This window comes from Atractosteus spatula, chromosome 6 (genome assembly GCF_055471065.1).
Source record: "Atractosteus spatula isolate fAtrSpa1 chromosome 6, fAtrSpa1.hap1, whole genome shotgun sequence".
Taxonomy (NCBI): Eukaryota; Metazoa; Chordata; class Actinopteri; order Semionotiformes; family Lepisosteidae; genus Atractosteus; species Atractosteus spatula.
Window position 1 is genome coordinate 47,565,066 of NC_142711.1, and position 27,284 is coordinate 47,592,349.

General features: G+C 37.2%; 1 protein-coding gene across 2 annotated transcripts; it reads left to right on the forward strand.

The window, feature by feature from the left end:
• Nucleotides 1–3,708: 3,708 nt before the first annotated feature.
• spag6 (sperm associated antigen 6) lies at nucleotides 3,709–26,360 on the forward strand. Of its 2 annotated transcripts, XM_088919025.1 has the most exons (10): nucleotides 3,709–3,800; nucleotides 7,776–7,942; nucleotides 10,956–11,139; nucleotides 16,289–16,494; nucleotides 17,359–17,532; nucleotides 18,742–18,894; nucleotides 21,011–21,202; nucleotides 22,072–22,188; nucleotides 23,572–23,717; nucleotides 25,893–26,360. In XM_088919025.1, exons 2-10 carry the CDS (start codon nucleotides 7,781–7,783, stop codon nucleotides 25,957–25,959), a joined length of 1,401 nt encoding a protein of 466 aa, XP_088775151.1. In that variant the 5' UTR covers nucleotides 3,709–3,800; nucleotides 7,776–7,780; the 3' UTR covers nucleotides 25,960–26,360. The 2 variants fall into 2 exon arrangements, with proteins under 2 accessions (XP_088775151.1, XP_088775150.1); XM_088919024.1 differs by lacking the exon at nucleotides 3,709–3,800 and having other exon boundaries at nucleotides 7,799–7,942; nucleotides 10,958–11,139.
• The last annotated feature ends 924 nt before the right edge of the window (nucleotides 26,361–27,284 follow it).

A 27,284-nucleotide genomic window follows, 5' to 3' on the forward strand; every position in this document is an offset into this window, starting at 1 on the left:
CGAAACATGACAATCTGAATTTGTCCTTAGTTTTTAGAACATTGAAAATAAACACCGATGATTTTGGAAATATGTCTTTTTGATCTCTAAATTATCCATGCGTTTACCTGAATGTGTAATACGGAAAGAAAACAATTCTCCTCCCAACATCCAACGAGTTGTGTATGAACAAGAAAGGCACTTCAAATTAATGTTAATATCTAATGTAAACATTTGAAAATGTCATTGTTTTGTAATGTTTAAACAATTAAGAAATAATGTGTCACGGGACTAATGCCATTTTCTTTCAGCAATAATGAAAACCAAACAGTAGTAAACGTGTTCAAATAATTACATGGGTGTTGAAGTGCAATGTCAAAATATATGTGTATATATACAATAGGCTGGTATTATTGCAATATCAGACACTTAAAGTGACAATTTTAGAATTAATTGCGTTGTCCCTGACATTATTATTTGAATATTAATATAATATGAATATTATTTTCAAAATATTTTGCGTATAATTTGCACTTTATAGCAGCCACGGTTTTGATCTTAGTTTAATCTTCAATTAATATTAATACAAGTACAATACAATTAATAAAAGGTAATAAAATGAAGTCTAAACGTTTTTTTCCCCTAAACACTGAAAATGTAAGTTCTTATGGCCTTGTTAACTTTTAAAACCTTTACTGTGTAAAGCAAAGTTTTGTGGATAGCCCCCATTGACATTCTGTTAGCATATATTTTGCTGACAAAAACAAATCATATTTGTGAAATTATAGTTCTTATTACGCAGTAGGCTGGTAAATCGATTTTTTAAAAATTTAATCCATTATTCAGTTTGTTTAAACAGCGGAGCTGTGATGGAAATTCATCCAGAACACCCCACTTCTAACAAGTATAGTCCTTTTGGAATACCTACTCTTGATGAAAAATGTTTTATTTGTATCTGTGTATTGTGTATTTTTCAACCTATAAACAAACACAATGAATACTATAAATGTAAACAAATACAATGAAAATGTTTAATAAAGTTAACACTTAATTTTGATTCTTGTGTCTTTGTTCTTTAATTGTCGAGTTTTAGGATATTACTGGAAGTCCATAATTAATTAATTCATAATCTTAGTGTCTAGTGGACCACTGTCACCGCCGCAGTTTCGTTAAGCAGGAACACAAAACTCCCAAATAGAGAAAGTTTTATCCATCCATTTTCACTCCGAATTACGAATATTGCCTAAAATATTAACCAAAATGCGTTAATAACTAAGCAAGCACATTGATATTAAGAGACAGGTCACTTTTAAATTGCAATTTAACAAGAGGGAGATTTAACAGAATCATGAAGCGAGACAAACTCTAACCAGAAATATATAACTATATATTAATAAGGATTTTTTTTACTCTCATTAAACGCAGTAATTTAACGTACCCTAAAACGAACTCGATATATGCGTCACAGTAAACAGTGCAATTACTCTATTTACCCTATTTCCCTCTGCTTAAAGTAGAAATGTATACTGTATATGTTGGTGCACATTAGATCTATAAGAACTAGAGATTGTGGAGAGCAGGAGACGGGAAGGTAGTATATATATTTTATTAGATTTAATCTGAAATACAAAAAAAAACATTTTGTAAAAACATAAGGAAACAAACTAACGAGACCTGAAAAAAAATATATCACCAGCTCCGCAAACGTCCATGCGCATATATTAACCTACAACCAAACCGACCACAAAAAATCCAGCCTGTTATTTCTACCCGTGAATCCATTTGAAATATTAGTGAAATAAACACCGTTAAATGACGAGTTCTTATTGTTTTAGGCGGCTTATAAAAATAAGAAGAGTGCCTTGCGCTTATTGCCCCCAGTTTATTCGAAACATTTGTATCGTGTTTGAAACGTTAGACAATCGCGCCTGTTGAAGAGGCGCGAAATGTGAAACCTGGTCGACTGGAGACCCGCGGGCACACGCATGCGCACCACCGCGCACACGGGCAGAGCCCGCTCCTTCGAGGGATGTTTCTCGGTGAACTTGAAGCTCTTAAAGAGCCTTTCTACCTTAGATACATGTATCAGCGGTCGCTGTATTCCAGAATTTTAATGATCACGTCATGTGTCGTTCAAATGAATATTTTTCAGTAACTTCACGCTTTAAATGCGCATTTCCTAACGCTTAAATCACAGAGGGTACAGCATAATTACTGAAACGTGAAACGTAAAATGCGCTGACTGCATCAAACTGTGAGCAACCCCAGTGCTACAAATGCAGTATTTCAGCCTCTTAAAATGTAATCTTACAATACTAAAACACGATGAGCCCCATATATAGGTTCATATTGTGGATTATGACGTGAGATATCGCATGCTACTGCACTTCTAACGACGTGAAGTACCAAATATCTCCCTGCTTCCCATCTCGCGCAGCTGGGATCTACGCAGTCTGGTCGCCGAGCAGCCAGAGAATGTTTGAGCATTTACTTCCGGTTTGTTGCCAGGGCGACCGTTCCCCTCCTGCCCAAACTTAAGGTTGCTATTGACAAAGTCTCGAGCTGCTGGGCTCTCTGGAAGGTGCTGAAACCAACCAGTTTTGGCAAAGCAGGGTACCGCCGCTCTTATTTTGAGGATTATATGCTTTCTTTATTTTCTAGCCAAATCTAAAATATGAGTCAACGACAAGTTTTGCAAGGTAAGTGTTAAAAAAGCCTAAACTTTGCATCAGCAGCAACTAATATAAAATGGAACTTGCATTCTATTTTAGCGAGAGTAATTTTCCTTGAACCTGTTCTATAAATTATTAAACTATTCCACTGAGATTTAAACGTTATCCAGGGCTACTTAATTTCAAATTTACTAATGACCTGGAACCAAGTAAAACTGTATAGAGATATATAATGTAACGTAAAGAGACTAGAATATTTTTTCGCGAATTCCAGAACAGTTTTGAGTCTCAAAGGAAATCAGAAAATAAGCAATTAAAATGTTAATTTGTTTAGGTATTATGTCATACACATATAATGCTGCTGTCTCACATTGTAACTTGGGAAATGACAGAAATCTCTAGAAAGTCAAACAAAATTGAAAGAAAATTGTATAGAATCTCCTACAGCTCTGTCCACCAGCTCTGTATTAATAGAAATAAAGTGTTAAATAGCAGTGTCCTGTTTTTAAATAATCACAGACGTAAATGTACAGTATGTATAGTACCATCCAATATTGTTCTTTCACAAAACGTCTTCCTGTTTTATCGTGTGTTGTCTATGTAAGAAATCATCTTAGCATGATTGACACTGAAGTTGTGATGGGTGTGGAGTCTTTCTACATTAGAAAAGCCTTCTAATCAGGAAAAATGTGTGTATTGCTTGAAAACTAGCACTAATCTAAACATTTGTACCTGATTACTTTCTCTGGAGGTCTCCAATCCAGGTACTGGCCAGACTCACACCTGCTGAGCTCCAGTGGGTTGCCAGTTGTGAGTTGCAGGATGATATAGGTGCTGTCTGTATTGATGGGCTGTTTTCACACCTTGGTTTTCATTTTTGTAGTGTTTTATGAAAGAGGAGACAGTTATTTGTACTGAGCAATAAAAGAAATGAATGAATCTTGGGTTGCATTTAAAATGAGAACTAACAATATTGTTCTCTTCCCCAGTTAATGTTCACAGCATTTCCAGAGTATTGGATGTATATGTAACTATTTATTCTTTTTTCTCCAGTGTTTGAGCAGTATCAGAAAGCCAGAACGCAGTTTGTGCAGACTATTGCAGAGCTTGCTACAAGGCCTCAGAACATCGAAACTCTGCAAAATGCAGGTACAGGCTCATTTTGTAAAGGAACATTCAGTGTATATGATTGTTTCTCTGGGTACTCTGACTCCCTCCCACAGCTGAAAGATTCAAGGTTAGCTGGTGTATCTAAATTGCCTCTAGAGTGTGCATGCCCTCTGATGGACTGTTTATCCTCTCTAGGGTACATTCTCAGTGTCCTGCACCTGTTTGCTGGTTTAGGCTCTTGCCACTGTGACTCTCTAATAATAAAATGTAAAGGATTAATCCAATAACCTACAGTGACCGCTGTCTTCAAGGTTAATAGCTTCTTGTGTCAAGTGTATGTTGGCTTTTTTGGGTCTATGTTTTGTAAATGGAACATTTATGCAAATTTGAAATAGAAATCTAAAAATTCAAGTGCCAAATTTCAAATAATCAAATCAAATAATCAATCAACAGTAATAATCATTAGTTGTCTTTACTCCTGTAATTGTTGTACCCTAATGTAAAACATTCAGTTCTGCATTCTCCTTGAATGAAGGGAGATGTAATTATCTTATATTGTTTATGTAGTCATTTGCACAGAAAGAAAAATAAACACAAGAAGAGCTTGGTTCTTCTATGTTTGAAGTATCAACAAAACGAAGAACATCAGATAACATTCCATTTCAGTGAATTCAATGGTGATTCTTAATGACTGATCTGTTCATTTTCTATAGTGGATACTTTTTTGGGTCTGTCAGGCCCAGGAAACATTGTGATGCGATCCTGCTGCAGGCTGTTAAAAACTAGAGTCATCTAGAGTCTAGAGTAAACTGAAGTCTGCATGTAAGAACAGACCCCCTGGAGTGGCACAGGAATTGTTGATGGACCAAAGCCAAAACACCATATTTCATATTGGCTGCTTACAGTGTCTGCTCACATCATAGCTCCTTTTATGGAAACAGATTCCAGTTAAAGAAAATGTGGAGTTAAGAGGGATCTCCTGACCTCTGTCTGGAGAGGCCATACCATGGACATGCGATTGTATGGAGATTGAAGACAATGATGATTTCTGCAGTAGTCTCAAATCCATTCTTTTCAAGACAAGACAAGACAGGGATTATGCAAATGTGTGTGCTATACTGTATATCATGAATGGAATCTTGAATCTTGATTGATAGAAGAAAACAAACCTCTGTAAATTGTAAACCTTTCAGAATTTAAGTTTAACATTTAATATTTTTCAGTCTGAGAGTTAGAGCCTCAAAATGTAATTACAATATAAATATTTAATATATTCGTCACATTATGTCACTGGAAAAGAGTCATTCTGTAGTCACCCTTTGTATAGCTAATTATAGTAAATTATATGCACAAACCTGTTCAAGCTAAGATATATTGCACTCTAAGAGACTGTTGCTTAATATATTTACTTATATATTTTTAATTATCTTTGGCCTCAAAGTATTTCCAAGCCTATAAAATGCCATAAAAATGTGCAAGTTTTGCATTATATATAGGTTAATGGAACAGAAGTTTGTTTTTTCAGTTATTGGGGTGGGTTGTTGAAAGGGTCTCTTGCTCAAAAACTGATGTGGGTGATTCTGAAATAAGACATTTTCCCTCAAACCATTAGAGGTACATGTCTACCACAGAGAACATTTACTTTGTGTATGCACAGTAGTGCACACATTTTCAAAAAATTATATGACTAATAAAGTAAACCTAAGTTAAAAGAATGAATTAAAACTTATTTAATTATTTATACTATTTTACACTATACTAATGCATCATGAAAACACAGTGGTCACACTTTACATCAATAGATCATTTCACAAGTGCATAATCATATTTACATTTTAAATAGTGAGCAGATGGTTTGTTGATTATTTCAGCAGTGTGGTTCTTTGACTTAACAAACTACTCAACTCAAATCATGTAATTTCACATAAATCACAGGTGCTCTGTGTTAGCTATTTGATTGGAGCTAAAATAGCTAAAATTACTTTATTAAGACTAGACATTGACAAAGATGATTGTAAGTAAGACAGGAACAGACCTACCTAGCTTTAGTAATTAAGATTAGGTTGCAGTCAGCATGAGTAAAGGCAGTTTATCTGTGAGAGAAGTTGTCTGGAAGATTAGCTATTCTGCTTCAACAGAGAGAAGAATAATCCTGAGAAATCAGCACTCTCTGGGACAGACAATGTCATAGAAGGCACAGATTCACCACACTGGCCAAGGGCCAACATGTATATATTCCAGAAGGAAGTAGCCTGCACCTCTGTTGAGTCACTGTGGCTTGCTGTCCACAATGCAAGATCACACAGTGACAGGGTTACAATGGCACAACTCAAGAACGCAGAGTGGAGGTCTTGCCATGATCAGGTCTTTCTCCTGACTTGAGTCCAGTAGAACGTTAAGACACCAGTTCGCTGATGCTGTCAATAGGAGCCAACTGTGACTGGACCAACCCCTCCAGCTGGCTGCAGCTGCACAGGAAGTGTGTGGAACATCTGTCCAGTGGCTGATTGGGTCTCTGCAGCAGGACTGTGTTTATTCTGACTGATTTAATACTAAGTTTTTTAAAATATTCTAAAATATATACTTTATAATGTCATGTCATTTGCCAAACCGCTTTATACCATATGGTGTCGTGGGAAGCCGGAGCCTACCCAGCAAGCAATGAGTGCAAGGCAGGGTACACCTTGGACGAGGCGCCAGTCCATCACAGGGCAAGTGCAAGCCAGTCATACATGGGGACAATCTGGAGGCCACAGTAAAGGCCGAGGGGAGAAATTTGGCCCGGACACCGGGATAACTACCTACTCTTATCGAGAAATGCGCGGGGATCTTTAATGACCGCTGAGAGTCAGGACCTCGGTTTAACATCTCATCTGAAAGACGGTGCCCACTAAGGTATAGTGTCTCCGCCACTACGGGGGCATTAGGACCCACACAGACTGCAGGGTGGGCGCCCCCCACTGGTCCCACTAACACCTCTTCCAGCAGCAACCATAGCTTCCCAGGAGGTCTCCCATCCAGGTACTGACCAGGCGCCACCCTGCTGAGCTTCAGTGGGTAGCCAGTTGAGAGCTGCAGGGTGATATGGCTCCTGGCTTACTCTATAATTTATTATGACTACCGTGACTCTTTGATGTGTATCTTTTATTTGTAATTGATTTGTCATGTCAAATAATGCATATACAGTAATATGTATGCATATATTTTACTTGAATGTTTTATGGGAGGGAGTCACAGTCTTGGTAATTTCACTCATGAAGTGGAAAGCATTTTAAATCCCTCCGTCCTGGTACAGAATACAACAGTCTGACATTTCTCAAGAGTATTTTGCTCCGTCTTACATTTTTAAAGATTTACTTAATCTCTGGGCCATATCCAGACCTTTTTTTCCAGGCCTTATTTTCAAAAGCTTGACACTGTTCCAAAATTTATTATTGATAAAAAAGGACCTGAAGAAGAAATAGAACAGGTCCGCAAAACTCAAATTGTTTATTTTAGCGATGCAGATTCTCTGTATAGGCAGCTCTTCTAATCATTTCTTGAATGAAGAACACTGAAGTTCACCAACGTAAGGCATTAAGCTCTGAATTATGATCAATTAATTTTCTGACATTGATAAATGCAGTGGTCCATGACATATTGCTAAGATGTAGTTTTAAAAATATTCTGAATCTCATAAGATTCTCATCCATTCTTTAATTTTTTAGTCCTAAATTTCACCCTTTTTTTCGACTATCGTGTGTGTGCTCTGCAAATGATGTTGGAATTCCTTTCATCTGGGGTTTCGAATTAGAGCTCAGCTCTGCTGCCTGCTAGCCTGTTCACTTCAGCAGGAATGCTGCAGCAAAGAGCACACATAAAATTCAGCATTTCCTTTTGGCAGATCCGAGGCGTTTCTGTGTTTTGGGAGCCTGATTCTGGAAACAAGTCACAATGAAGTGTGTTTTTTTTTTTCGTGTTTTCAAAGCTTTGCTCCCTTCCCTTGTGCACAAAACCTTTCTTTCTTTGACTTAGGTGTAATGTCCCTGCTGAGGCCTCTTCTGTTGGATGTAGTCCCAACTATTCAGCAGACAGCAGCTCTGGCGCTTGGACGGCTTGCCAACTACAACGATGACCTGGCAGAGGCAGTTGTTAAAGGAGACATTCTTCCACAGCTTGTGTACTCCTTGGCTGAACAGAATGTAAGACCCTTTATGCGACTCGAAGTTACGTGCACACACAACTTCAGCTAGTGAACTGGATCATACCGGGTCTCGTACGTTTTAAAACAACTCAAAAACCTTTTATTTTTTTAAAGAAGTCTCGTGTTTTTGATGCTTTGGCCATTACATTGCATATAATTTAATCCCTGTGTGATGGCTATGGAAGATAGCTGAAATGTTTAATACTCTGTAGTAGTGAAAACACACAGAGGGAAAAAAAAAACCAAGAATAACAGCAGTATGAGAAAAAAATAATAGTTGTGCTTCTTTTATTTTGTGTTCATCAAAGCCCCCTAACTGCCAAGAGTAATTCATAAATGGATGATTAACAAGCTTGAGAAGTTCAGCAATACTATAGCTGAATATGGAAGTTTAAAGGGAAACTATAGTTCCAATTTCTCAGACCGGTTATTAAATCTTGTAAGAAAATTAAATCATTAACGTTATAGAAAAAAATTACAAATTTTGAGTTAAGCATCAAATCCTGAAGTTTGTGAAAGTAATGTAAGTTGCCATGTTGTCGAGAATCCCTGCTCTTGGCACAGACATAAGCGAGAGTTCACATGAATTGTGACATGAAGCAGCTATTCCTGCTCACTAATCGCTGTCATCACTAATGTAATGCGATGTATAAACGATATAAGTACAGGTTGTGCAGAAAACAGTTCACCGCAAAAATGTTCCAACGTGATATGCATGCAGAGTTAACAAGTAAATAGTTCTTGTCGGCAAAACCGTCTTGAAGTCGAGAGCAATCTTTCTAGTGGATTAACAGAAGAATAAATAAAGAAACATATTCACAAGTCTGCTTGTTTACAATGTCATAGGGTCACTTCACGACTGGAAGTTTGGTTACCTCGTTGTTAATCACAGAATATGATGCTGCACATACCTGGAAATTTAGTCTATTTTGTGATGTAAATTGGAGGTTTTAGAAGTTACTGTTTACATTTTTTTTCTTTGATAGTGGTTTGAAATGCATGCATCAATGCTTCGTAACTCTGAAATGTAAACATAGCGTTGCAGTTACACTTTAAAGCATGTTAGTTTAAAGTTTTTTTTTAAGTTTTCTTACTCAGTTGGATCACTGGGGTTTTATAGGCTTAAGAACAAATAAAAGGAGAAAATGTGCCTTAAATCCAAACTGCAGTTAAATTATTAGAAATTTTCTAAGGTTGGTAAATATTAGGCACTGTTGCAGTGAGACTGAGTAAGTATTTTGGCTGATATGGGACACTCACATTAGTGCAAGGTCATGAGGGAACTGCTATGTTTAGGCGGTGTGTGAAGATGAATTAAGTTAATTAACAAGTTCATGTGGAGTTTAGCTCCACAAGCATCCAATTTGATGGGGTGAAATAACAACAAAAACAGCCAGAAGGAATTACATCCTCAAGCCAAGTATTTGCCATTAGTGGCCTTCACATTGTGAAGTATGATTTACAGCAGCAACAAGGTATCAGCCCATAAATCATAAAGATATTCCTTCTGTTATGCTATCTAAGGGTGTAGTCCTGACCTGCACCTTATACTTCCAGGATGCGCTTCACATTGAAACAATCCCTACAGGAATGTGTGTCTTTCTGATAAAGGATGGGTGGAATTGTGTCTGAAAATTCCATTTTTAATTGTGTTGATTTTAGTTTTACAGTAAACAGGCTTTTTCCCCCTAAAACAAGCAAACCTTTAATTTAAATAATCAGGAAGCCTTACTGTGTGAACTTTGTGACAGCCAACAAAGCAAACTAACCAGCAAACTTTCTACTTACAGTGTCTTTAGTACCTGTTGCTAAATGCTTGGTAAAAAAAAAAAACATTTGTTAAATTTATGGATTTTGAGTTGGTAAAAGCTATTCCAGCTGATCAGCTTGAAGGTACTGTGTATGATTTATCTGAATATGTTTCAGAAACTCAGACCATTCACTTCTCACTGAACAGTGAAAGACACCTGTTTGAAAGTTTCTCAGACCTAGTGCCCTCTGGTTCTTTTTCTCAGCTAAGTTCTTAATTACGTGGGCTTTTGAAACGTTAATTGAACTGTTCTCTTAAGTAGATCTGTTATAACTACTTTCTGCACCCAGTCTTTGGCTTCAGAATTAAATTTCTTTGAGTAAATTGTTGCCAAGAACTGTGGCAAAGAGATCTCTGTTCAGTCTGTCTTTAACTTGTTTTATGAATTGCTGCTTCCCTGAAGCGGTTTAAGCAACTCTTATTAGGTGCCCAATTAAGGGCTGTATGGGCTCAGGTGGATAATACTCTGTGTGAAACAGTCTTATTTAAGCATTCTTTGTTTTGAATCATCCCAAGTGCTGACACTTCAGAAACCTATCCGTTGAAACTGTATACTTAAATAAGGAGAGAAATCCAGCTCCTGGTACACAATTAATACTAATTTCCAATTCCTTCCAACTTTGTAAAAGTTCAGAGCAGTTACAAAAAAGGTCTAATCAAGCAAAAAGTTCAATTAACAAGGTTCAGTTAACCTAATTAATTAAATTCACAGCTGGACTAAAACCAGAAACCACAGGGGTGTTCCCATGACGAGAATCATGAGCGATGGAATTGATATTGTAATGATATTACCATTGTGCATATTTAAGAACTGCGGTACCATTACCAATTTGAATATAAGAATGATTGTTGGGGGTGGCACAGTGGGGAGTGGTTAGCATTGCTGCCTCACAGCACTGGCACCCTGTGTTCATGGAGTGTTGTCTGCATGGAGTTTGTATGTTCTCCAGGTGTTCCTCCATGTGCTCTGGTTCCCTCCCACAGTCCAAGACATATTGGTAGTTTCTGGTAAAATTGGCCCTAGGAGTGAGTATGTGTGTCTATCTGTGCCCTCCGTTGGATTGGCGTCCCATCCAGTGTGTATCCTGCCTTGTGCCCATTGCTTGCTGTGATAGGCTCTGGCTCGCCCGCGACCCTTTATTGGATAAAGCTTTTAGAGGATTGATGGATGGATGACTGTGGTTCGTGCTCATTTCTCCAGAGGTTCTACAAGAAAGCCGCAGCCTTTGTTCTGAGGGCAGTGGCGAAGCACTCTCCGGAGCTGGCCCAGGCAGTGGTGGACTGTGGAGCGCTGGATGCCCTTGTGATTTCTCTGGAGGAGTTCGATCCCGGGGTGAAAGAGGCTGCAGCCTGGGCACTGGGATACATTGCCAGACACAACGCAGGTACTGTATAGTGACGTAGGCTTAGTGCATTCCCTGTGTTGTCTGCACACTCTTTGGTTACTCATTTCTCAGTGTCATCTAGTAAATTAACTCCACTTAGCAGCCTGAACTCCTCGTCACAGCAAAGCCAAAATAAAGGATAGAGTTTGATTTGATCAGCGATGGGCCACTTCAGTCCTTGAAGGCCAGATTCCTGCCGGTATTTTTCAATTGGCATCCGGTTAAGACCCAAAAAACTAACTATTTGACCTCATCGAAATAAGTAGATGAATTCAGTAATCCCTAGTTAAGATTAGAAGTGAAATTGCCCTATCTGTTTTGTTTACACCCTAAGTACTGTGTATTAATATTATACTGTAATAGAATATGAGTATTAATGTAGAAATTTCTATATTTTGTGATTTTATGACTATCGTGTATATTAACAAGCACATACACTACAAATGTACAGTATGTACAGTGAGCATATGAACAAGAGTGTCACTGTATGTTACAGTATATATCTTGTTTTTTCATTGTACTTCAGCTGTCTAGATGTCCCATGGCTGCTGCCCTGGCAGACACCTCTTTTAAGTGATTTACTGGAAGCACTTAAGTGAAAGAATATTCCAAAACTATTATTTTTAGGTGTCTGTTTTGTCATGCCTCATGTTTTGCCCAATCTATTTGGCTTAAACTCCATTTTGTAGGCGTACCATCTAAGTTCCTTTACTGCATCACTTAAGTGATACTATTTTAGAGCTGAATTCCAAATCTTTAATTGAAGCTTTATCCATGGAGTATTTTTTCATTGAGTTTATCTAAATTCTTGTTAGCTAATAATGCCTGAATTGGGGAGTTACTCACAGGGGATAATTCAGTGTCTTTCCAGCAGGCTTGATGTTCTGGATTCCAGAAATTAATCAAGGGTTTAATTTGAGATAAATAATATCATAATATTTAGATACCCATTAAAATCTGGCAGATTACTCTGCAAAAAGTTTATTTCACAAATAATAGTTTGTCTGAAATTCAAATCTTGCCCTCTGAAATATAGAAAAAAGAGCTCCGATTTTAGTGCATTTGTAGCTGCTTTATTCGGTTAATATTTAATTCCAGATTCCTTTATTGTGTTTGAAGTGATTAAAGAGTGGTCACTGAAGGGTGGGAAGTGAGACACTGGTATTTATTAATGTCTGTCCTCCAGTGACAGAAGAGAAATGACAATGTGTTTTTTGCACTTAAAAGCTGTACAGCAGATTAACTCATCTTCAGGATGAGGAGTCTGTGCTGTTGGCTGGGGATTTGGACTGTGCAGAAAATGAGCAGTTAGACTGAAACATCTGAGAGCCCCACCCGAGGTCAGCCAGAGAGCTAGTTACTATTTTAACTGCACATGAACTGGTGGATCTGGCAGCATCTCCCATCTAGCTGCCAAACAGGACAAATGGGACTAAGGATCTCCCCTGGTCTGGTACTTCATTTATCCACTTGGATTGTCTGACCACAGTATGGTAAATCTTAGATTGGTTATTCTGTTACATATCGCATATCAAGCTGTACTGGCATTCTCATAAAATATATTTTTTTCTGAAAGGTGGACTAGCAGAAACCTGTTCTTTCCTTTACTGAGACAGTGGTGGGATGTGGCTTGTCCAGGGGTACCCCAAGTTTACAGAACTGAGGGCCATGTTTCACATTTATTGCAGGGCCACTACATAACAGCTGCATGGACTGCAAAATGAAAATCCCTTTTTAACCTTAAGCGTCAACTAATCCATTTTAAACCTGCAGTTAGTAGCTTAAAAATGTCAAACAGATATCACCTCGTTCATCATCACTTCCTCCTGTTGTCATGAACTATAATGGATCAATGGCTTTGCTGATCACAAGTGTACAAAGGAGTTGTAATATCATTTACATAACGTGGAGTGGCACGGCGGTGCAGTAGTTAGCATTGCAGCACTGGGGCCCTGGGTTCAATTCTGGACTTGGGTTTGCTATCTGTGTGGAGTTTGTATGTTCTCCCCGTGTTTGTGTGGCTTTCTTCCTCCCATAGCCCAACAACATACAGGAAGGTTAATTGGCTTCTGGGAAAATTGGCCCTGATGTGAGTGTGTGTGTTTGTTCCTGTTTGTGTCCCACGATAGACTGGCATCCCCCCCAGGATGTGTCCTGCCTTGTGCCCGTTGCATGCCAGGATAGACTCCGGCTCCCCCACAACCTTATATTGGATAAAACAGTTAGAAAATGAATGGATGATTACGTAATCAGAGGCCATGGCTCCTTCAGAAATCATTAGCTATAACCATATGAAAGTTCATATTATTTGTCACACCAAAAAAGCTCTGGCTTAAAAGATCGGATTTAGCCTGGATAATAACTGACCTTAAAGCATCACTACCCACTACCCGCCACCAAATGATGTTATGGACACAAGTGTTATGGTTCCAGAATACACAGGCATTTATTTCTTTCATTATATTTATAGTATTTGAAGACAAAAAAACAAAACGTGAACACATTGATATTGGTGATCAGAACTTTAATTGGTTTTACTCTAGTCTTAAGATTTTATAAGTCCAGTTCTGTAGCACTTTTGAAATGTTCCCTTTTGTAAATTAAAAAAAAAAGAAAACCAACAGTAACACCCCTGCCTCCTGTTATAAATAAAGTTTTTGTGACTTTGCGTCTGATCTTTTTTGCGAAGTTGGCATTTGCTGTGTAACCACATTAACTGATCTAACCGTCTGTGAAGGATATGTGCGTGTGCTGTTTTCACGCAGGGTCATTTCCTCCTTTCTGTTACTGTGATCTTGGAAAAATCTTAGTTTACAAGGTGGAGGTCCTGTTTAAGCAGTGTTGATTTTTTTGGAAAATGAACAATAGATTCTTCTCATGGCCTGCATCTCCTTACTTGTCAGTACAGCTCTGAGAGAACACTTTCTTTATAGTTTCGTATAATTTATGAATATTCATTCATTATATAGAGTTATGTGTGCATTACACATATTATATACAGTATGTATACAGACTGGATAATACTACATTAAGTGCCTGCGTTCTGTATTTATCCACTAAAGTATTTACGTTTAATTATGTGAGTCACCATGCTTTCAGTAACATATGATTTCTCACCATGCAAAACTAAATTTTCAACTTTCCAAATGTGTTTTTTCTGACCTCAGCTGCAAGACATCTAATTAGCCTTAACCTATTCAAAACTGTAGCCCAGTACAGGCAGTCACAGAAACAAAACAAATGCATGTTTATTTCCACAGCAGATTGCATGGATCTTTTCCCAGTGCACAAAATGAAACACAAGACAAGAGAATGCAAGTCTGTAACAGAGAGGGGTGAATGTTATGAAAATGAGTCTGTAAATTGCATTGAAATTTCAAATGTATGAATGTAAATAATGTAGGCAATTACTGCAGGTAACTAACACACTACAATTATTGAGTGGGGATACATGAAGATTGCAGAACAGGTGAAATTAACATTAGGTTTGTTATTTAATATTAACATCTACTAAAAATATAACTTTTATATACAAGAATATCATATTTGAGTGCTAGTCATAGTGTATTGCGTATTGTTAGTGTATCGTTAATGCAGAATGTTGTGAACTGTCCACCTGCACACTTGTTAAAAATGGTAGATTAAAAAATGTGTTTGTGTTTAGTGCTATTCTACTTGTTCATTTTCAGATTTCCTCATAGTGCAATTGAAGACAGCTAACAGTGTTCAGGGTTTTTGCTTTACTTTTAACATTTTCCACAACTCTTCTGAGACCTTTCTTCACTTTTTTTTAATTTTGTGGAGAGAAATGTATCAGGGCTACATGCAGATTAAATGAGACAAGCAGTTATCATTGTGATGCTATATATAAGAATGAGACAGAGACTTCCTCTCACAAGTCTAACGGAGAGAGTTATAATGTCAGTTGATGAGTGTTCAGGTTAGGATCCTGTACTGCCTTCGTGTCTTACAGCATTTCAATACGCAGGCTTGATCTGTCCATCACTAAGAGTAAACTCTTGGTTCCCAACACAAAGCAGCGAAAACAAAAGGTGACACAGCATTTTCCCTCTGCCTGATGGGAAGAGATTCTACTTAATTGTATTTCATGGATTAACAGGGGTTTTAAGTCTTCTTGGGCCACTTATGTTGGGCTTGTTGTCTTGGTTTGCAGCATTAATGTTGTTCTGTCAGTTACAAACCTTTTCCACTGATACTTTGATGAAAATTATACATGTTAATACAAATGTACAAATCACTTGAAGATGAATATGCTTCTGTCGCCTGTTGGACTTTACTCAGACTTTTCAGAACAGAGAATATCCTATATTGCTTGGTACAGCCTCATTTGTAATAATCTCTGTAGTGTAAATATCCATGCTGCTGATTATTTGTAGACTACAGAACAACTCTTGCAGGTATTGTCATGTACAGATTTTATCGTTCAACCTATACAGCTTTTAATATAGGAGACATGGATTTAGACATGTCATTTAAACCTAATAGGAGCTGCTGTTCACGTATGTTCTCTATATCCCTAATATTTATCATGTCTGTTATACATTAAGATATTTTGATATATGATCTGCTCAGTGTAGTTAACAGTTTACTTAAAATATTAAAAAAAAAAACAAATGGCCCCAGTTTCATTGTCTTTCCCCTTAAACCACACAATGACATAGGCGTCTCACTTTATTGTACCTTGTGTATTATTTTTGTTTATGCTCTGATTGCTGCCAACACAAATCAGTCATTAGACAGCTTAATGGGGAAAATGTATTTAACTTGGCTCGAGCTTGGGGTTATTATCTTAAATGTGTGCTGTGAAACAGCTGAGGTTGAAAGTGCCGAAATCTGTTTGCCCCCTTTCTCAACACTACACAAACAGCCCAATCTGCTTGAAATGCGTGCATTCTAATTTGACTCCATCCATTGACCTCTATCCTTTTGAACAGCAGATTGGTCCACATGATCTGTGCAACCAGCCGGGCTAATTTGAAATGCAGATGTAGTGATGGTGAAGTGAACTGACTCTCCCCAGCACATTGGCTTTTTTTTGTAATCCTTCCCGGGAGTGTCAGGGTGAAAAATGGCCTGATCAAGGGTCATCCACCCCTACTCACTTAATTATTTTCCTTGTGATCCACAGAACTGTCACAGGCCGTTGTTGACGCAGGAGCAGTTCCGCTTTTAGTTCTCTGTGTCCAAGAGCCGGAAGTTGCTTTGAAAAGGATCGCTGCCTCAGCCCTAAGTGACATTTCAAAACATTCTCCAGAGCTGGCCCAGACTGTTGTGGATGCTGGGGCGATTGCTCATTTAGCCCAGATGATTCTCAACCCAGATGCCAAGCTGAAGGTAGGATGTCCACAGTTTACTTAATTTGAGCAGAGGGTTTTAATATAGCTTCACTAGTGTAAATAGGCTTAATTCCAACAGGAAAGAAAGAGAGAAAAATGTCCGAATTTGCACTGATTCATGGAATTAATCATGTTTTTTTTACCATGCCACATTACAGATATTGACTGGGAGATAACCTTTTTATGGGGTACCTCTAATCCTGAATGATTAAGTTAAAGGAATCGTAGAAAAAAAATGGTGGAACTGCGTAACATACCTTGTGTACGTGTTGATTCTCTTTTAATTTGGCCACGCTGTATTTCACTTTCGTCAGCCTTCGTGATGTAGATACTGAGATGATTACATATCAGAGGCAAGCCTCGTGTGGTGATTAGTAAGGCTGCTGCACTTATGCTAGACTGGAGGGACTGGTGTTTTATTGCTGGACTGGGGCACCTATGTCTTCTTGAGTTACGTGAGTTTCAGTTTCCTCAAAGCATCCAAAGTTTTTCAGACTATATTTGATTGGCTGTTCAAAATGATCCTTTCTCTATGGCCTGGCAATGGACTGGCATCCCATCCAGGGTGAGAGCTGTCACGTGCTCTTTGCTGCATCTTGCTCAGGGTAAAGGTGTTGTATTCATTAAAAATGTGCTCTTCTATTGCCAAAACACAGATAGACAGTTCATGAATGGCCAAACTATTTACACAATTTTGTATGTGATCTCTTGGCACCGTTCTTACTTAACGATCTGAAATTGATCTAAAAAGTGTCACCCACTTTTATAAGCTAATAACGAAGAAACAGATGTAGTTACTTTAGCCGATCTTCAAGAACCTTAGGTGTTTTTTTTCTAAATGGCTCCTTTTTTCCCTCAACAGCGTCAGGTGTTTTCAGCTCTCAGTCAGATTTCGAAGCACTCTGTGGATCTGGCAGAGATGGTGGTTGAGGCGGAAATCTTTCCTGCTGTGCTTACATGCCTGAAGGATCCTGATGAGTATGTGAAGAAAAACGTTGCAACACTGATGCGGGAGATCGCTAAACACACCCCAGAGGTAACAGCTGATCGGTCCTCACTGTTTTTTTTTTCTCGCTCAGATTGTTTTAAATTTACTCTGTAGTTCCCTCTATAGCAACTGTATTTCAGTTTAATTTGTAGCATGCCTATTTTAGGCATCTACGTACTTTTGAGGTGCCATGTAAGGCTGTTAGGAATAATGGCTACTAAAAATGTTTTTCAAAGACGGGTGGTAGAAATTGTGCCGAAAGGGTAAATGAATATTGTGTTTTAGACTTACATATTGTGGCACTCTGACGTATTTCCTCTCAGTGTTTCCTTATTCAAGGTTTGGTCTGATCAGTTAGGAAGGGTTAGCAAACAATGGTACATATATATATACGAATGGGAAAATCAAGTAGTAACAGGAAAATTAAGTAGTCCAACCATTAAGACCTTAAATGGAAATGGTAGGCACATACTTTAATCCCTTTCTGAAAATAATTATATTAATCCAACAACCATATGAAAAAACATTTTTCCTACCCTGTGTCTATTATTATTTTTATTTGTATGCGTTTGTGTCATTAGAAAATTCATGGTTCTGTGCCATCCCTTAAATTATGTTGTCTCTAGTCTTTTCTTTAATCCTCATCCTCCACTCCTTTATCTGGTCTCATGATGCCTTACAGAAACAGTCTCTGGGCACTTTGCCATCTGAACAGCTGTACACGGCAGGAGAGTCACTCGATTTTCACTAATGGAACTAATTGATTTAGCAAAATAGGAGACCTTGTTAAAAATGTTGCATTCCTGTGTTTTCCTATGGATCTCGTATTTGTGCAGCATCTCCTTTAACGATGTTTAGCAAACATATTATTCCAATTCATTTCGAGCTCCCCCCACCCACCCCTCCCTACCCTCAAACAACATTGGTCAAGATTGCAAAAAATTAAAATGTCTTCCTCAGATAAATTCCTGTTACTTTCGCAGATTAATACTTTGCACACACGTTTGTGCTTCATCTTTGAGGTATATTAAAAGAAGGCACCCTATAACTGTTTGCGTCTGTCTGGTGTGATGTGATGTCATCTATCTGTGTAAAAATATGTTTGCGCAGAAGTTGGAAATCCTGGATTCATACAGTTTTAAAGGTTTTATGATACATTGACTTGAGATCACCTACACATTAGACTTACACTCCACTGGATTTATCACATGATCTCAGTCTTCTGCCTAATGGTAACTGCATCCCTCTCTTTGGCAGCTCTCCCAGCTGATTGTCAATGCAGGAGGGGTGGCTGCGGCTATTGATTATATTGGCGATTGTCTGGGTAGCATCCGTCTTCCAGGTATCATGATGCTTGGGTATGTGGCGGCTCACTCTGAGAACCTGGCCATGGCTGTGATCGTCTCCAAGGTGGGTGTGGTAGCTCCACAGACTGCTCATTATCTATTTGACTTCTAAGACCGCGTGTTATAGGCAGCTAATACTTTTTGCTTGAGCCAGAAGAAGACCTCCTTTAACAAGTGAAGATTTCCTGTTAAATATGAGTGAAGGATTTCCTGTTTCATATGTAGTATTACAGCATTGATTATTCATCACTTGTGCACTTTGTTTTCTTGTGAATAAATGTAGTAATAATGACTCATGGTGTCACAAAAACAAAAGACATAGGCTGGCCATCCCCACAAATTAAAATCTTGTGCTACAAAGTTCTCAAAATGAGCGGCTGTGCACAGGAAAGTTTTACAATAGAGAATCTCTCCAGTAGATCTAGGTTTGTCTTTTAACTTCTTTTTTTTTCTTAAAGAAAGCTAGTAAGCCAACATAGGAAAGCTATCATGTGTTTTTGTCCCATATTTGTTGTTTCATCCCTGGTGGTATTGTGCAAAATTTTTGTTCAGAGGTCACTGATGAAGAAATAGCTTGTTACTGGTGAAAAATGTTTGGCTAATGAATGTCATGACAGCATATTCCCATGGCTTGGTGTCCATTGCTCATTAATACACAGCCATAATGGCACCATAAATGACTGATATCATTGCTTATTTTATAGAAAAAAAATATTTAAATAACAAAGTGTTTTCCTTAAATTGTTTTTCATGAACTAGCCTCATACGACCATATGTTTGTTTATTTAATATTTCAACATCCACATTAATATGCTTAAAAGTTGTTTAGAGTTACTACTCAGTGCATTAGCCTAATAAAATAAAAACAGTTCATTATTTTTGTATCACTTCCAAGGTATTCATAAATTAAAACATTATTAAAAATGAATAATCATATTTAACAATGTGTCTGTTGGTAGTAAAGGCCTTTGTATATATTAATCTCATACAGTTCTTTAAAATTCTGTTAACAGTGGTGATTTAGACAATCAGACGTGTGTATTTTAACCAGTACGTTATACCCATGACAAAAATGTTTCGAGACCACCATCAAAGTGTGATTATATATAATTTATTCAGCACAAAGGTATATTATACAGTTTGCTATGCTTTTGTCTGTGCATCCTTTTACAAATTAAACTTTTTAAATCTGTGCTTCATAAATCTCACACAGTAATTAAATTAAAGTTTAACTTTGTCATAAATAGCATTCTTGTGTGAATAAACATGGAGGTGAAGATATTGAGCAATCTATGTAATTCATGCCTTGTGATGAGAAGCATACTACCAGTACAGTGTGAGATTTATACCAGCACCCTGCTGACTTCACATTGTTAATTAATAAATATGACCCCTCTGCTAATTACAGATTTGAAACTCATTGTCTGATGGTGGAATTCAGTTGATGTGAAAAAATCTGCAGTATAGCAAACTAAATAGAAAACAGCTGTTACGTAAGACATTTACAGTTTGTGCCTTGTGTTTTATTTGACCAAATACAACCATTTTTATATTGAGGGGTAAGGCTGCAGCACAATTCTAAGTATGGTTGTTGGCATAAATGTGTTTTGGCTGTCTGGCCAAAATGTGTGAACATTTCCATCCTTTAATAGCTTATATGTCTACAGTTTGGATAAAAACTTACATTCAATCATCATCGGAGATTGCTGAGCAGCCCAACCGGTGAAGTTCAGAGGTCTTTCTTGTTCATAAGGCAGAATCCATTAACTTTGCATGTACAGTAAAAGCACCTTCTGTTACCGTTGTTAATAAGAGCCACTTCAAATGCTTCTAACTGGGTACTTAAATGTGTAAAATGCAGACTTGACTGACTCTGACAAGGAAAAGAGGAAGGAAGAAAGAACTGGCCTCTCATCCAAACAGTAAATCATCCCCAGTTGTAGAAAATAAAAAAAAAAACATACTTGTTAATTCAATATTTTTAAAATGGCTCTTAAAACATTGAAGGAAAATATAATACTGATTGAGCTGATCAGCTGTATTTCTTGCTGTTCTTGTTTTTCCACACATTCTTCCTTCAGAAGCAGCACAGTGATGGCTACAGACTGCTTGTTGTTCTGATTGTAATAATGCTGTGAGGCCGGTGCTGACCTACACCGTCTGTGTCCTGATCGCTGCAGGGGGTGCCACAGTTGGCGATCTGTCTGACAGAGGAACCAGAGGACCACATTAAAGCGGCGACAGCCTGGGCCTTCGGGCAGATTGGGAGACACACTCCTGAGCACGCACGGGCTGTTGCTGTAGCCAATGTGTTGCCAAAACTGCTTTCACTGTATATGGAGACGGACAGCTCTGAAGACCTCCAGGTGAAGGTAAGCTACTGTATTAATGAGACTTGCCCTTCACTGTGGAGTCTGATTCTGAGCCAAGTTAACTAACATGGCATTTGGCTACATAGAGCATATGCACCTCCTGAGAACTATGCTGAGCCAAGGTGAACTTTCTGTATCTAGTAGATACTATATTTTGTCACTGCCTTGTCACTGTATGTAGTGTCAAAGCATCAATTGTTTTGAAAATCTAGCTTGTCAACACAGAACATTTTCAATCAGTTTTTAAAGAGGAAGTGTATGCTAGGAGATCTTTATATATTCTGTATATAATTTGAAAATACTCTTTATATATTATATACTGAATACATGCATATTTATTAACATGTTAATTTAGAGGTAAGGCTGTACAGTTACTGTTGTGTTTCCAGCATAAATTAGCTTTAACCTGTAAAAGTGTTTTCTTTCCAGCAATTTTGCTTACTAAAATGCATATTCCTACCTTGTCTTTCATAGTGATCTATTATAGAGCTGGATTACATCCCAGTTACATGATATATACACGATAGTTTAGTACATTTTATAGCTTTATATAAGTTGATGTGAGGGACTTCAGCTACGCAAGACAATACAACATAAAAAAAACTTCATTATATTTCCTTTGTATATTAAACACAATTGATCTCCAGTTTGAAATCGTCAGACATCTAAACCGTTTTCTTTGTGAACTCCTGTGTGTAGTGTTTTGTTGCAGAATGCGCACGCTTTCTATTTTTTTAAAACAGAAACGAGTCTGTTCGACTGATTTCCAGCTTTCAAGGCCTAGGAATGCCGAGCACGATGGGCTTGAAATTCCTGTCATTGTTTCAGGGAGATGCCAGAGAGCTCCCATTAATGTTTCCATCTTGTAGGCGAAAAAGGCACTGAAGAGCATCCTGCAGAAATGCACTCATCTGCCAGCACTGGAGCCTCTGTTGCACGACGCCCCTCCAAATATTCTCAAGCACGTCGTCGGCCAGTTCAGCAAGGTAAAGACAGAACAGACCCGACGTTTCATTAAAATCTGTGTAGAAAGATGCTTATTGCATAAATTGTCATATTAAATATTTGCAAAGGAACTAGTAATAGGTTTATTCCATGCTGAAAAAAAGAAGAAAGAAAACACAGCGGTTTGGCCGTGGAACCTTCTTCAGGTGTTGTTTAAATTAGACAGTTACCGCATGAGCAACAAAATCACCGGTTTCATACATTTACATTTTAAAACAAGCAGGGTTAATTCCACGCTGAAAAGTAGAAAAAAGAAGCAAAATACATAGTGCTTCTTTTGTGGAGCCCTTGTGATTTACTTTCTTTTCTATTTTACAATGTGAAATTAACCTCTATACTGCATGTTCCTTTGCATGCTTTTTATGATGCGTTTTATTCTACTAAGGATGGTATCATTATTCTTTGAGATTTACACGTCAATGAATGTCTTTATTTGTATTAATTTACTGTCCTGTTTGTTTGCTTTGCCTTGTTTTTGATATTCGTTTTGAAGTATAATGAAATCTAGGCATGTCCAAAGCCCAGAGAAGGCTCATTTAAGTAGCTTTAAGTAGCATGAAGTAGAGTCTGTTGTCTTTCCTAGTGACAACACTCAGAAGACAATGTACAGAACATTTCAACTCCACCAGAAATAATCCTCTCTCTTTATACACAGTACAAAAGATTTGTGCAATCTAGTCCTCACATCCAAAAAGAAGTAGTAAAAGAAGCTGTTTATTTTTTATTCAGTTGTGGCGGTGGGGGAGGGGTGTTCCAGGGCACTGGAGAGTACATCACTCAAGATTAAGGCACTGTCTAGAGTCATTTGGATGTATATCTATCATAAATACAATAAAGCAAGCGAACAGCAATAATAATGCTTAAAAGGAAATCTTCAAATCCATGGAGATCCTGAGACAGTGAGCATTTTTAAAACTCTTTAAAAACCTAACTTTTTGCATTTAATATACATTTAGTTTTACTCTTGGTTTTATCTATTCTGCCCTGTTTAGTGCGTGGTTTTCCTTTTTACTTGTGTATTTACTGTTATGTGTTTTACGTGTGTACTATTCTGCAGTGTTCTGTGTCTCTTGAATAGTGCTTAGAAATAAAATGCGTTGGCATTCTTTTAACATTTAACATTTTCTGACATAAAGCTCATTAGCTTTGTAAGTAGAACAAACACCATCATTTTGTACAAAAGGCTTTTTACAATATACAGTATTGAGAACTGTGAAGCAGCTTGCCAGGTTAAGTAAAATGCTGTTTAATTCTATATGTTTATAGATATTATTAATATCTACAAACGCTCTATTAACATGTTATTTCTTAATAGGTATCTTAACTAGTGTTACAAATTATTGTATGCTGTGCTTGTTCCTCAGGTACTTCCTCACGACAGTAAAGCCAGACGACTTTTTGTCACAAGTGGCGGCTTGAAGAAAATTCAGGAGATAAAAGCTGAACCTGGATCAGCTCTTCAGGAATATATCAACTCCATAAACAATTGTTATCCAGAAGAAATAGTCAGGTAAGAATTAACAGCTGGAGGAGAGAATTAACTGAAGATGTCATTATGAGTGATTTTTAAATACAGTGAATAAATATGCGTCCCTTTCAGTCAAGGCAGCCAATCATCGTGTCCTGCAATCTGCTGGAGTCCTTCTGCGTGGAGTGTGCATGTGTCCCCCATGTTCTTATGGGTTTTCGCTGCTCCACTTTCCTCCAGCATACTAAAGGCATCCTGGATAGGCCAATGATTGTCATTGCTTGTGTCTATGTGTACATATGATGAACTGGTGTATGCTTGTGGGATAGGCTCAGGGTTGGCACAACCCTCACCATGAATACACAGCTTTCTGATGATGGTTGGATGGATTAATGGATGAATGCAATCTTTCAATAGTACTGGCCCACTGCCTAGTGAATCCAGAACTGACTTTTCCCGCAGAGCAGGAATTGGGCACAAACTGCATTAAGATTCTATGGTTGGTCTTGTAATCACGTGTGTCTTGTTGGTAATATTTCCATAAAGTTTACATTCAATAAACTGTATGAAGAGCCATGATTGGATTGCCAACTAAATCAACATAAGTAACAGAATTAGTTTATTAAGCTATGATATGCTGAGGTGTTTGTTTTCTGTACTTTTTCATGGTTGATGTTAATTCTACTTCTTCACATTTCTTTTATGTGACAGATCACATAATCGAGTGATAGAACTACGTACCGTTTTTCAGGTTATCCCTGCTTTTCAAAAAGTGAAGATCTAGGTTTTCAGTTTTGTTTTCAAGAAAGTGAAACAGGAAGTGAAGAAAGGAAGAAATGAAAAGCTTTAAAGAAAGAGCTTTGAAAGACTTTTTAACATACAGTACCTTGGAAAAGTATTCAGACCCTTTCTATGGTGTCCCGTTTTGTGAAATAAAAAATTATATACATTTATTTTTGTAAACTTAAATATTAAAACTAAAGACTTTAAAGGGTAAGATAGGTTACAGTAAAGGCTGCGGGATGCAGCCTACGCATGCTGACGCAGCTACCTACTTGAACTAATAAGGTATCTGTCTAACTAATGTTTGACTTCACCATGCTCAGACAGATATTTATATTTTTTAAATGTTTAAATACCCTTCTTCCTGATCTAAGCTTTTATATAACTTTATCCCCGAGTTACGCTGAAATCTCTTTGGTATTCATGGTTTAATCTTTGCTTGAAATTCACGACCAGACACAGGGACCTTACAGAGACAGGTGTATTTATTCTGAATTACTGAAAAAACTATTGTTGCACACCAACCGTGGCTACTCGGTTAATTGGATTGCTTGTCAAGGTAGTTTTGTTCACCTAAATTAATTTGTCATGCCATCATGACTTTTTTTTCTTTCATGTTAATTATTTCCTGCTTTTGATTTGGCTTAGAATGTGTGGACAGTGTTGTTTATACTGTATAACAAATATTAATTTCAGGTGGGTATCTGCGTCAGCACTTGGTCTGCAAAGGAACAATAGGTTTATTCCATGCTGAAAAGAGAAGAGAGAAAACGCAACGTTTCAGCTGTGAAGCCTTCTACAGGTGTGAGCGACCTGTAGACCTAAAGACCTGAAGAAGTCAATGATAATTTGCTCACACCTGAAGAAGGCTTCACAGCCGAAATATTAATTTCTACTTCAAAGTATCATGCTAACAGGCTTTAAAGAACAAAATGTGCAAGGGTCTGATTACTTTTGCAAGGCACTATATACAGAATAGCTTTTAATGTATCCTTGCCGTAATTATTATAATAGTAAACATTACACCAATACTTAAGGAACTAACATAATTTAGGAGACTAGCATTTATGCATAGGAAATGTAAATTAACACACAAGCCAACACACAACAGTTTACTTACATTATAGATTTCTTTCTTTTTATGCAATAAAAACTATGACAGCAGACTACATTTCAAATCTAAGTCTAATGTGTCTAATTAGTCATTAGTTCAGGTGGGTAGCTGCGTCAGCATGCCTGAAGAAGGCTCCACGGCCGAAACGTTGTGTTTTTTCTCTCTTCTTTTTTTCAGCATGGAATAAACCTATTACTTGTTCCTAATTAGTCATTAGTCAATTATAATTTATTCTGACTCTATCACACAATACAGTATTAACGTTGAAGATTTTAGGTTGCTTTTGCTAGCATTTGATATTTAATATTATTTATTTCCAGGTATTATTCCCCTGGATATTCAGAGACTCTTCTGGAAAGGGTGGAAAATTACCAACCTGTTATGTAAGAACTGTTTTATGTCTGACTTCACTAAGAATTTCTACCGAAATAAACAAACTAATCCATCAGTCACCAGGAGTTATTGTCTGTAACACACAGCATATGTTTAGTAGTTATTACAATAAAGCATACCATTACACTCTGTTTTGTTTTAACTAATATATTTAAGATTATTATATATTGACCATAAGCAAATTCACCCTGTTTGGAGACTTCAAAGGAGAATGTACACTCCATTTTGTGACTCTGGTTATTATTATGTCTAGTAATTGCAATTTAAATGTATGCTTCTTCAGTTAGATCCAAAGTTGACAAGGTTTTCTGAGTTTTTTGACAGAATTTGGTGTTTTATCTTGTAATCCTACTTTAAAAAAAAAATAAATTCAGAGTAGAATTGTAGTATCAATATGATTTGGACCTTAAATAATGAGTCTTTGGTTGTCATAGAAAAACTCTTTGTGTTAATTATTTTGCAGTCATTCTTTGGTTGGTGTTTATTTTCAATGTACTTATTTACAGAGAAATAATGTAGCACATTTATTAACTTCAGATCTCATTATCTGATGTGTGGGCATTCATTACCTAAACAAAACACTACATAAAATAGTTATAAAACTAAATTATGCAAACTTATCCTTCTCGTACATAATTTATTTAGGTATTGTTTTATCTTGGTGCTTTTGTTGTTTTGCCACTAGCTCAACAAGACATCCAATGACAAAATATTGCATTGGCATAAAATAACCGTTTTATGTACATTTTACAAATCTAATGTGCAACATTTGGATTTTAATCATAAATGATAAAAATTAAAGGTCCAAGTGGCATTGAATTGGATTGCTTTTAATTAGGACACAGTGACCTCTTCATTAAAAATTAACTACGGTTTGAAGGAGTAATAGAGCTGCAAAATGATAACAACCTGAATCCATACTCTTAAAGTAATTGAGAAATACAGTGACAAAACATACCTATGCACTCAGTTTTCATTATTGTTCAAGAGGAGTTATTTGAAACTAAAAGCACTACATAAGGAAACAAAAAGAAATACATGGCACACATTTACGTGTTAAAAAGATGTTTATGTTTAAACTCAATCTGTTTTTATTAATCAATCTGTGATAATAATTACAGACATGTAGTATAAATGTATTGCCCTAAAACTGATTGTGTCTTTATGAACATCCTAATTTCAATTAGAATGCAGCAATCACATAATTAAATCGTCAGTTATTGTTTTAAGGAGGTTTACTGGTGGTAGACTGTTTTACCAAATGAACGCACAGAACCAGTCCTGAGTTTGCTTGCATGTGTATGCCTGGAGACTGGGAC

Bases quoted from the DNA above. Each gene is read 5' to 3' on its own strand.
- spag6 (XM_088919025.1), top strand. From the start codon at position 7,781: ATGTCCCTGCTGAGGCCTCTTCTGTTGGATGTAGTCCCAACTATTCAG. The intron at 11,140-16,288 runs GTACTGTATAGT...TGTGATCCACAG, and splicing joins CATTGCCAGACACAACGCAG to AACTGTCACAGGCCGTTGTT. The intron at 18,895-21,010 runs GTGGGTGTGGTA...TGATCGCTGCAG, and splicing joins TGGCTGTGATCGTCTCCAAG to GGGGTGCCACAGTTGGCGAT.